The following is a 12,813-nucleotide window of genomic DNA, read 5'->3' as shown; positions in this document are numbered from 1 at the left end:
AATTATTTAATTCTGTAATTAATTATTTACAATAATTATTAATAATTATTATTTACAATAATTAATAATAATTAACTATGAGTACACCTCAGAAAAGTTATTTTTTCTAAGGCCTACTAGCTTCATAAATACTTATGGTAGGTTAGCAAGGAAGATGTTAGAAATTATCTTAAAACCAGTGTAGGAAAATTGCATACAATTTTCATACAATCCTAAAAAATGCTTTTTTCTGTGCTAATTTTTGTATGGACGATCATACATAAAAAGAGTAGGTATAGTTTAATTCATAATCCTGAAAATAATAATCACCTGCAAAGAAAATCCAGCCTTGTGAGCTTTCCATAAATCTTGTCATATTAAGTATTACTCAGTAAAATTGTTTCCCATTAGCAGAGAAGAAAAAAATGTCTTCTTAAATATAGCGAATTTTATAGGCATTGATGCTGTATTAGGTGGGTATAAAAAGCTTAGTGTGGTATGCACATTAAAAATCTTACATTCACAGCTTGATGAAAGTCCCCTGGCTAAATGTGATGCTTGATCTATTGTTTATTAACAGCCTTATTTCCCTGTCACAAATTAGCACAGAAGAAAGCAATTTCCTTTGAGACAGGGCAGGAATTGGCTTTGTTAGCTAGCTGTAGAAACAGGATGCACGCATTTATCATAACCATGCATCCCACTTACAAGAATTCTGTTGTCTTTAAATGACATACATGTCTTCTATTCTTTAGAGATGTGTCCAGATTATTTTTGATTGGTATTTTCAAAGACAGAAAACAGATTTTTCCAGAGAGCTAAAGATGGAATAGTTGAGGCACAATGCTTGGAACATTTGCACTTTATCCCACTGTTTCTTTTCATGGTATTTTCACTTAAAAAATCTGTAAAGCTTGTTAGATTAAAAAATTAGAGTGAAACAAAAGAAATCAGTATATATATGGAAAATAATGTTTGTCGATATACTGTATAATCACTTTTATATTTAAAAAAAGACTAAAGACTGAAAACCCTGCATGACCTACCTCTCTATAATAAGGTATTACCATCATACATAGACAGCTCAGTAATAATTAAAATCTTCCAAACCTTTTAATATGCTAATATTACAATACCATAATTGAACTTTTAAATTGTTTAAATAATTATTTCTTGCTGCTTTACTATCTACGCATACCAGCTCCTGTTTTAATTTCCTAAGTTTAAATTTTAAATTATAGTTTTGTGTGCTCTAATTAAAAAAATTGGTTCAACTTTCCAAATAAATAAAATCCAAGATTTTATATAGATTCTAAAATTCTGTAGTGTAATGTCAGGTGCAAGAATTAGAACTATTCTAGGTTCCAGTTAAGCTGATTTTACTGCTCATCTTATGCACATTTTATACACTAATTTAGTGCTAGAAGAGTATTAACAGAATTTAAGAGGGGGCTGATGTCAAGTGCTGGGTAATCAGGAGATTCAGGCAGTTCAAATTAGTATAAAGATTTATTGCAAACTTAAGCTCTCTATAAGAATCTGACCTATTAACAGTCAAGGGAAACAAGCAGGAATAAGAAGGCATTCAAGGTGGACTAGACTTAGATCTCTTCCAACGCCTAGGCTCAGCCTGTCATGTAAAGCTGGACTTGGACTGCTTGCAGGAACATAATGACTCCAGGCTGATTTCTCTCTTGACTCCGCCCCCTGCTCTGCCTCTTCTTTTCCTATATGTAATATTAAACATATTTACTCAGAAATAAACTATATAGATACTCCTGTACTTACACCCACAACTGAGTTCAAAATTTCCATTGCTAAGCAAGACAGTTGTTAAATGAATGTTGCCTTTTTCAACCTTTCTTGCCACAGTTAAGTGAATCACTGTAGTTGTTAAGTGAATCTGGCTTCCCTATTGACTTTGCTTGTCAGTAGGTGACAAAAAGGTGATCACATGACCCCGTCACTGTAACCAACATAAATACATGCTAGTTGTCAAGCATCTGAATTGTGATCATGTTAATATGGGGATGCTGCATAAGTTGAAAAACATAAGTCACTTTTTTCAGTGCCATTATAATTTTGAATGGCCATTAAACAAATATTTATACATTGACAACTATTTGTAAAGAATTTAATTTTCCCCTTGAATAATAGTATTGGGTAAAAGTTGAATTAAGAAACTTCTTGAATCATTCCTTAATCTTAATAATATTAATCTTAACACACACTGGCTTCAGAGTTATGAAACCACCAATTTTGTGATTACAAAACTTCGGATTGTGTTGTGTAAATATACAAGATCAAACCATTCAGGTAACCTAAATATTTGTGAACTACAACACCCATCAGCCTTAACTGGAACAGCCAACAAGGGCATATCATATAATGGGAACTGAAGTCCAAGAGAGTTATCCATTCATGTAATGGAGCGATTTTCTGGATTTGTGTGGCACGCTGAACCAGTAACTACAAACTTGGACCACATACTAGGCTAAAATATTGCTAATTTGTTGCTTAGTGGTTGTATGAAAACTGTATAATATGTGGACAGCATCAGTTGGAGGAGCTTAACTAGAACAGGATTGGCAATTTGACACTTACAGCAACAAACATACTTGTGAATACTTCTGATGTTTGCCAGGCTTTCCCTATCATTTTATTATACTTTAAAATATGTTAATTAAATATGTTAATTAAAATAAAGGTACAAGAACCTGCTGCAAACCAAAGCACATGTTGCAAACCAAAGCACAGCACCCCCAGCAATGTCTTTATTGTGCAAAATTGCTGATCCAAATAGGCCCCAAAGGCATTCTTAGAAATGCATTGTTTGGAAGGCTGCCCTATGCCTAAAAACAGGGCCATTTTAATTCGATAGTAAATACAGAACTATCATGAGTGGGTAGGCAGGGAACAAGGGCCAGTTTGCCTTCTGGTAGATCTTTATTCTCTGATTGACTTTTGTCAGCGACAGCCCTTTCGGAAATAGTCAATTGCAATCTACTTTGTGTCAGTACCTGTGATAATCTCTCCAAACCCCCAATGCCTCCAGTAGGTCAGTAACATTGCCAACCTTCTGTTATTTGAAAGAACATTACATTCATGACACCCAGGTTGGTGTAATGGTCAAAGCATCAGGCTAGAAACCTGAAGACCATGAGCTCTAGTCCTGCTTTAGCCACAAAGCCAGCAAGGGTGACCTTGGGCCAGTCACCTTCTCTCAGCCCTAGGAAAGAGGCAATGGCAAACCACTTCTGGAAAAACCTACCAAGGAACTGCAGGGATTTTGTCCAGGCGGTCTTTGAGAATCGGAGGCGACTGAAGGTGGTGTGGTGGTGGTCTGAGTTCACGGCATTTTACAAAGCTGTTGCTGATACAAGGAACTCCACTATGATTAACTAAATCAGGGATCAGCAACCTGTGGTTCTGGAGCTGCATGTGGCTCCTTCACCCCTCTGCTGCGGCTCCTTGTCACTCAAAATATGCGTCACACCAATGTGTGACACCCGCCGGAATGCGATTTATTGAGCATTTCAATCCCTGGTAGGCCAACCATGGATAAATCCAAGAAAAGAAAAGTTTCAGAAGAAAACAGAACGTTTAATTCAAGTACTTATGCTAGTTTTGTGGCCGCTCAAGAAATAGTCAGGCACGGGAAGGGTTTTGTGACTCCCAGTGTTTTCTTTTCTGTGGGAAATGGGTCCAAATGGCTCTTTGAGTGTTTATGGTTGCAGATCCCTGAACTAAACCATGGTTTACTTTTCGCTGGGCTCTGCACAAGGTAACTAATTATAAAGGGGCTTCAATGGTTAGGTTCTCTCCCCTCCACCCCCAGGTATAAATAAACCCATTTTTTAGTCCAAACCAAAAAAAGCCCCCTTCTTTCTACCTCACATCAGCCTCGCCTTCCACATTAGTTCGCCCAAAATAACCTCCTGAGTTCTGGCGGGGTTTTCCAGAGGAATCCCCAATCCCCACAAGTTCCGAGTCGCTTCGGCCTAAGAGTGCAGCTACCAGGCTCCCGGTTTCTCCTCGTCGCCCTCTCGGGGTGGCCAGGAGTTCTTCAACCCAGATCGTTTACCGCCCACCGAAGAGCCACTTGAAAGCGCCTCCTCCTCCTGTCAGTTCGCAAAGGGTTTTCACGGCTCTCGCCCAGGGGAGCGCTCCGTGGGGCTTTTCTCGGGAACCCCAAACGTTGCCCACCCCCCCCGCGGCCTTCCCAAACGTTTCTCCCGCTCGTGACGAAGGCAGGGTCGAGCGAGCCATCGAACTATTTCCTTCACGCGTTCGTCGTCGTCGTCGTCCTCAAAATGGAGCCCGTGGCTCACCCGGGCAGAAAGACGAGGGGGAAAAATGCCATTTAATCGAAGGGTGGGGAGGCCTTTAACATCAAAGAAAACGTAGACCCGACGGCCCTTTTGGGCTCTGCAGGGCAACTCGTTATTTCCGCCCCCCCCCAGCTCTGAATCCTCTCGTCCAAACGTCCCTTCCTAAAATAAGAAGCTGACTTTTGGGGGGGGGAGTCGCAGGCAAGGGAGGGATGCGGGGTGGTTTCACGGAGGGCTCTCGTTCCAGGCAGAAGTGGAAAAGAGATCGCGGCCCCTTTAAGAGAGGCACGGCGCTCTACCTTTGCCTTTGTACCTGCTTTTTTGAAATGCGCCCTTGCCGCCCGCTCATTGGTTCGGGGAGAAATTATCGCTTCTCCTCGTAACCCGACCCAAGGCGGAAAATGAAATGCAACCTGAACGCGCCAGGCTCGGGCAGGGAGAAGAACCGAGCCCGGACCATCTGATTGGCCAATCAGGAGTCAGGAGGAGGAGCCCAATCCGCTAATCCCCTCCCTCCCATAAAACCGAGCAGTGTGCCGGAGGATCGAGTGGAGCGGTACGCGAAGATAAGCCGCTGTGCTTATTGGATTTCTCTCTTATTTTAGGTCCTTGCCTTTATTCTTCGCGTTGCTTCTCCAAGGTGTATTGCAGATTCTCATCCTGGAATGTCCTTTCCCGTCTTCCTCCCTCCCTCCCTCTGGCTTGAAATAATAGGCGATGCCTTGTTCTAAGCTTTCTCAGTTCCTTTCCGATGGTTGTTCTGAAAATTTAAATGCAGTTTTACAAAGAGACTGACATCATCCGGAGGGCTGTCTTAGAACTAAAAGCATTAAAAAAAAAGCGGAGGAAGGGATCGGTTTTTTAAAAATTGCATTTTCTTTTATTCTTTTCAACTCTAATTTGCTGCAGACGGAGGGGTTGGGTCATTTAAGCTTGGAACCTGACCGTTTCTCAGCCTCATATAGCTTTTATCTGTTGGAAATCTACGCGGCGTGGATACTGAACCCAAGCAGGTTGATTTTTAAGCTAACAGATTCTATTCTTGTTGCTGCGGCTGTGTTAGCCTTGGGTAAGTTGACTTGCTTCACTTTTGAAAGGCTTTAAATATATATATATATATGAAGCTCCGGGTGCTCATTCTTTTTCATTTTTATTTTATTTAGGCATGGGAGTTGTAAGGCAGAGAAAACATTTTACAGAAATGAGTGGATTTACAGTTTTTTGTGTTCTTGTGCTCTCTGAAGAATTGTAGGATTTTAAAAATACAAAATCACATTCCACAATGTTGCTGTGAATATTGAACTTGCAGAATATTTAAAATATATTCCTTGAAAAGAACAGTTTGTGTCTCCTCTCCTTCCAAAGAGGAAGTAGAATATAAAAATGTCAAAAAATTCTGTGGAAGGTTCAAAGGAAGACCTGACCAAAATGACAGAAGAAGATCTGTTGAGATGGAACAAGGAAGAATTGGTGAAAAAGCTGAAGAAAGTAGAGAATGAAAAAATGAACTTGATGGTGGAGCACAGCAACTTGATGAAAGATGTGAACAGAAGACTCCAAGTTCACCTGCACGAGATCAGGGGATTGAAAGAAGTTAATCAGAAGCTGCAGGATGATAACCAGGAACTGAGGGAGCTCTGCTGTTTCTTGGATGATGACAGGCAAAAGGGGAAAAAGCTGTCCAGGGAATGGCAGAGGTTTGGGAGACACACTGCAGGTGTAATGTGGAAGGAAGTTGGAATGTACCAGCAGAAGCTGAAAGAATTAGAAGCCAAGCAAGAATCCCTTTTGAGAGAAAATGTTGAGCTGAAGGAAATTGTGCTAATGCTGGATGAAGAGAGGAATGGAGCAGGCTCCCGAAGCTCCATAGATAGCCAAGCTAGTCTCACCAACCTCAATGGAGGTTCTGGAACCAGGGATGTTGGAGATGGGAGTAGTACATCCAGCGCTGGCAGTGCAGGAAGTCCAGATCACCACCATCATCTCCTTCACCATCACAAAGTTGTTGAAAACAAAGCTGGAGCCATCCGGAGATCTATGGATGATCTTTCTGCTCCTCTTCACCACCGGAGCATCCCAAATGGTCTCAATGGTAAGTCCTGGTTTCTAATTCATGCATTTTGTTTCTGTATAAAGAGTAAATTGGCTTCCAGACATCTTTCTTGCTGAGGTTGACCCATCAGTGGAAGTTTGACTTTATTCAAAACTTGTACATCTTTGCCTTGCAGGTAAAAGTTTTCTTCATACTTTTTTGTCTGTTAAAAAAACCTGCATTTTTATGGTAAAAGAATGGATCTTGCTTCACCTGTTTTATGCATGCTTATATGAAAATCTACCCCATAGCTACCTACTTCTGATAATATATAGTCCTGTTTAATTAACACAAGTGCAGGGTTTAATCTAACCTGTGTTTTTACTAGCCCATTTAATTGAATTCACAGCGGATGTATCTTTGTGAAATAGTATTGACCTTTCATTTAAGACTTCTTCCTCTTCCTGTTTCTAATATGGACTTGTTTTTACCATAAACATTTAGACAACCTAAACTCTGATGTTGCATTGTTAAGGTATTATCAACTGCAAAACAAGTTACCTTGTCCTGAGATCTTGCCAATTTTAATTTGTTACCTTGCATAGATGTACTTTGGGACAGAAGATGCCATGGGAAGTAGCTCCACTTGGTGGAGATGAGTACAGAGTAGCAGTGAGAACTGACCTGCTGGGGCTCAGGTGATGGCATTCTGGATTTTAATCAAAAGTAATTTTCCCTTGGTTGGCTGTAAAACATTATTGTTCCACCTAGTGATCCTTATTCACATCACTGCCAAATGCTTTTAACTACATCTTTTATGTGAAGGCATTTTTGTGTTCGACCTTTCAATTACTAGATTAATAAATGAATTGTTTGTGGTCTAAAGAAACACAGATTGGGCTTTTCTTATTGGCTTTAGAATTCAATATTTAGCAGGATGAGTACCTCTGAATAATATTAATGTTAAAATTGTTGGCATTTTTGTGTGATATGAATTTATCTTCTGTGTTTTAAAATTTGATGCTGCAGTTATCAGGTTGTTCAATAATGAATGTATTTAAATACTTTTAGGGTCTCTATTTTTAGAGACTGAACTGATTTCCAAAATGTTCTACTTATTTTATATATTTCTCTGTATTTTATCTGTACCATGTTGCTGGAGGCCTTTGAGCTAATAACTTAATAATAGGCAGTAGTAGGTATGTGGGCATATGACATGCGATTTGTATTGGGCATATTGAATAACAAGCCAGAATTCCATTTTTTAAAATTTCACCCACAATCTTTTGAAATTTGTTCATATCTTAATGTCCAAACCACTGAGTTTTCATGGAGTGAGGCTTCCACAGAAATAGTGTATCCCTGACATTTTTTTCTGGACTTTGTGTGCAGAGATTGATTTCTTGGGGGCAACTACATGATTTCATATTTTTAGGCTCTTGGTTAGAGTTTTTAAATGGATTTAAGGATTACATCAAGGATTGATCCTTGTGTGTGGCTTAGTATTAGATTCATTAAATAAAAAACCTGACCTTTTGCTCCATTTCTTTGGAAATAAAATCCCATTAATTTTATTTCCAGGCAATGCTGTATCATGGTTTAGCATTCGGAGGCAATTCTCAGTATATCTTACTTATGTTTTTATATTAAGACTCAGAAATAAAGGTTTAAAAAATGAAAGAGAACATAAAGTATAAAAAGTATGTAAGTAGCTCAGTTTTTTAAAAATAGCATTAAACTTTGACCACATACTAATATTGATCAGTCTTTCCATTACATCAATAGAAAGCTAGTTGATAAGCAGAGGGTCAAATGTATTATCAGTCAAAGATTGCATAGGTGGGGTGACATCATTTTTCCATTGTAAGAAAGTATTTTTTCTGCAGTGTCCTACACTCAATTAATTTATAACCATTTGAAATTTTTGCTATATAATTCAGAATTACATTTGCATTTCAAAATTCTATACATTTGCAAGAGAATTACATTTGATTTGCATTCAACCGACAGACTTAAAAAGTAAAAAGCATCTACTAATAATAACTTTTTAAAGACAATTGAATCAGATAATTACCACCAAAAAACAACTGAAATAGAAAATATCAAAAAAAACACAACATATTAATGTTACAGGAATAATACGTTGAAATGTAGCAAGGAATTCCCTTGTGCAAACCAAGATATCTGTTTCACCCTCCTATTAAATATTTGCAGATTTTTCACTGTGATCCAATAGTATGATGTCAGTAAACCTAATTACACCTGCAGCATCCCCTACCCACAGTAAGCCTCTCCGCCTGGCCTCCCTTGATTCATCTGTGGCCTATGCCGGCCCTGCCAGTGCATCTTCTAGCCTAACCCATTCCTTGCGGCACCACACTAGCCTCCCGTGGCACCCTGGTGCTTCTTAAACTGGGATTCCTTTTTAATAACCTGCATATCTTGGAGTTATAAGGGCAACCAGGACTGCTGGGGTTGCTGTTGCTAAGCAATGTGGTCATATATATGATGTTTTATGACCTCATTGCTTAGTAATGACAATCCTAGTCCCAGTTGCCATTGTAACCCAAAGACTACCTGTATGGGTAATTTAGAATGAAAAACTTCCCATATGTTTTCCTATGCTGGTTTACAATAAGCTTGTTTAAAGTGCCTCCAATGTCTTAAACTGGATGGTTTGACCAGGATGATAGTAACTGTCTTTAGTCTGCAGCTATGACCCTCCAGCAGGAAAGGTTGTTTGCTCCAGCAGTTTACTTATCCTTTGTTGGTAGATATCATTATTGAATACATTTGCATTCTATACCTTTAACTCTAAAGTCAATGGATTTTAATCTGGTAATTGGGGAGGAAAATGAAGTTTGTCCCTAAAGTATTCTATACCCTGAAGCTCTGATTACACATTTCAACATTATTAAGATCTGTGTCAGAGGTATGGTAGAAGATGTAGCCAAAATGAATAGTAAATACAGTAAGTACTTATATAAGAAAGATGGAATATGTCCTCACCAGATGATGGGAAGAAATGGTCAAGACAAGAGCAATACTTAATTAATCATGTTGATCTTAATATTAACTTTCATACAGAAATTAAGAAGGACTTTAATGGAAAATATTTCACTAAAGTAAAATGTGTATAACCAGTTTTTCTTCCTTCAGAGATCTTTCTTGAATTAAGATAACACAAAGTGTGAGAATAAATAACAAATCAATAAGTCTCTGAGCAAGCATCAGTATTATTTGGGCATGTGATACAAACAGATGATGGATTATAACAAATTATGCTTGACAAGATTGAGGCAAGCAACTGTGATCACTTGAATTACTGGGATTACTGGATATTTCTGGAAGAGCTATGAGTTATTAGTGGAAATGGTCAAATGACAGAGATTTGTCTCTGCTTCATTATTTTTAAAATAGAAATTGTGGAGAGTTTCAAAGGTAAAGCATGCATCCAGTAAAAAGAAATATATGTAGCTCAGGGCTGAACTGTGCTTTCTGAGCTTGATTGTTTGCAAGAATTTCAATACCCAACTAGGTAACATCATCAGTGACACAGGTGATATTACTTATTTGGATAATGAAACATCTCTAAGCAACAACCAAGCTCAGAAAATGCCAAAAATTCCATAGTGAAGCATGTATAAGCATGAAGAAGGGATTTCTTGGATGAAATGGTATATGATTTCAGGGTGACTTAATTTGTGAGTGGGAAAAGGTGAATATGTAAACAAAATGGCTTACTGAAAGTACCTTAACAAAAGTTAAACTTGAAAGAACAATGCTGTTACTTAGCATCAGTAAAGATTTCTGGCATCTGTTCTTCCACTTCCAGGTCCTGCATGTAATAACACATCTACCATTAACTCATGTATGTTTACAACAATAAAGGGCAATCTGAATGCACCTGAAGGCTAGATTTACATATTCTCTCATAGCCGAATACAGGTGGCAACACCTAACTGACCTTGGGTGATCTCAAAAAGCAGGATTTAAACTAGTTCTGGATTTCATAAAGAATCTCAAGGCTGCAGGCTAAACTAAGAATGCTGGAATAAACCAATTCTATATTGTTACTGAGAAAACCACTTTGACTAAATTTACCAAATTAAAGTTATTTGAATTTACCCAACTAATTCAACAAGACTGGCTTGTTGACTCTTGATGATATTTATTTATATGAGGCCTCAAGAAAATACTTTTTGAAAATTTCTCCTACCTGTACATTCATATCTAACTTCTTTTCTGGACTTCCTTTATTCAATGATATTTGTGGAATATAAGTAGTGTAATTTCTTAGTGACCAGAGTATGCTTTCTTTCAATGAAAAACTAGGTTGGTGATGAGTCGCTACATAAATCTACTCTTAACTGCTTTGTGGAAATATTAGCAATTCTTTGCAAGATTCTCTGAAAATACTTATGTTACTAAAACATCTGTGGTAACTTGCCTAAGCTACCCCTGTAGGCTATCAAACCACCACACCCTATGTTAAGCTGGATGGTTCTGGAGTTGAGAAACTGCTTGGCGCTATAGCTCTTGTTCAATTGTATTGTTTCTTGAGATGGCAAAGGCAAAAATTAAATGTTGGCATTAGGAAAGAAAAGGAAGGTATACCATCAGTGTAATTTCCTTAGGATGTTGTGTTTCCTGGGAGGGGTAGTATTCAGAAAGAAATTGTCCTAAATCAGCTTTCTGGAGGATACCAGGTTATAGAAGGCTAATCTATATATTGCCAACACACTGAGGAGAATGCATGATCCGGGTTCATATCGCTTGCTGTGGTGTATTTTTTTTGGTTTTGACTTAGTATGATATGTGAACCCAGTTACTGCTTGGATTGGGCTGCTATATTTGATGTGTCTATATTCTGTGTTATCATTGAAAGGGTGACAGGTAGTCCTTGACTTATGACCATTGACTCAATAACTGCTGACAGTGACATTAGTGAGTTGTGAAGGAACTTCTGTCCGTTCCACAAAATTATGGTTGTTACAGTGCCAACGCAGTCATGTGATCAAACTTCAGGTGCTCGAGAGCGCATCAGACTACAGGGGTGCTGCCACTCCCTCCATCTGCTTATTTCCCTACATCCATGCCCTTTTTGCCCCCTGCAGTTCATGACCCCTGCCACCCTAGTTGACCTTCATGGTCTTTTGCTCCCGTTGCTCATCAAGCATTCCTTGCCTGGCCCTTTGCACGGCAAATGCTGGCTGCATATAACTTTCTTCCCAAGGTCACTCATAGTAGTTTTCTATCTGATTTTGTCTAACAGAGATAACAGATAGTGTGTTTCCTTTAAGCTGATGAAAAAGAATTCTAAAAGGATAAGCAGTTACGAATTTGGATTTTCTACCAACTTCTGTCTGTGCTCATGCATGTTTTTATGGTGTTAATCCTTGGTCTATATTGGATTGCTTAAGCCATTCTATTGATCTGGTTTAAACAACTGGATTTCAAGATTTTACTAATATACTAAACTAAAGAGTATTTTTTTAAAAAATAACAAAATAGATTTCCCAAATCTGTATTCTGCCTGTCCTAGTGTGAATATTAATATTTAAAAAAAACACCATACAATTTTTGAAAAAAATACAAGAGAATTTGAATCTATTCAGATGGCTTTTTTTACATTGAAGATATGTGATATTATTTAGACCATGTAGCCTTTGTCAGAGTAGGACCGGGATCACTTTACTGAAGCTTCAGAATCCACTCTATTGCACAATCCTATGAACTTCTTTATTGCTAATATGTTTATTTGAATAGTCTGCCTTTTAAAAGCCATATTAAAATATGTCTGAACAATAGAGAGGGCTGAAGATGATGTAGCAGAAAAGTAAAACATAAAATAAAACTAAGCCTAGCCCCACACTTTGGCAGAAAAGAATAGCTGCAGGGAGTTTTGCTGTTCTCCCTCTGCCAGATACAACATTTTGATGCAGCTGTTGAAAACTCTGGGACTGGTTTGTGGATTAATGCATGTGTATTAATCACTGTCTTTTGTGAACTACCTTGAACATCTGAACGAAAAAAAGTGGTATAAATGAAATCACAACATACTATGTCTACACATATCCATGTCTCCTACTAAATACAGCTACTGAATAAAAAGTAAAAAAAAAAATCAAGGCCAAAGAGATCAGTGTGCAAATCCCATTAGATATACAGTGGCTAGCTTGGTTGGAACATAGTCATAATATGTAAGAAATGTTTTGGGCAACATTCTTCCTAAAACTAAACAAGTTTGGGATTTGTTAGTGTTTGGTTGGGAGTCTGCCTAGAAATCTGATGCAAGTATCATTATAGAACCAGTTTGAACAACATCCTTCCCCCCCCTCCTATTTTCAGTTAATGCTTGTCTTCAAGGCCATAACTCAGTGATTGAGAATTTGAGTTTAGTTCTCATATAGAACTCTGGAGAATTACTTCAGCACTGAACTAGATGGACGTAAGGACTATCTCAAAGAA

The 12,813-nt window shown here is 38.2% G+C and overlaps 1 protein-coding gene across 1 annotated transcript in view; it reads left to right on the top strand.

The window, feature by feature from the left end:
* The first annotated feature begins 5,693 nt into the window (after nucleotides 1-5,693).
* CCDC85C (coiled-coil domain containing 85C) overlaps nucleotides 5,694-12,813 on the top strand; it is a 165,145-nt gene continuing 158,025 nt past the window's right edge. The window contains exon 1 of the mRNA XM_070931553.1: nucleotides 5,694-6,402. Coding sequence (XP_070787654.1) covers nucleotides 5,694-6,402 — 709 coding nt within the window. The remainder of the gene's footprint in view (nucleotides 6,403-12,813) is intronic.

This window comes from Pituophis catenifer, unplaced genomic scaffold (genome assembly GCF_029215685.1).
Source record: "Pituophis catenifer annectens isolate HBS135680 unplaced genomic scaffold, rPitCat1.0.hap2 SCAF_1, whole genome shotgun sequence".
NCBI classification, from domain to species: domain Eukaryota; kingdom Metazoa; phylum Chordata; class Lepidosauria; order Squamata; family Colubridae; genus Pituophis; species Pituophis catenifer.
Note: the sequence above shows the minus strand (reverse complement) of the source record. Positions and strands in the feature narration are given on the sequence as shown.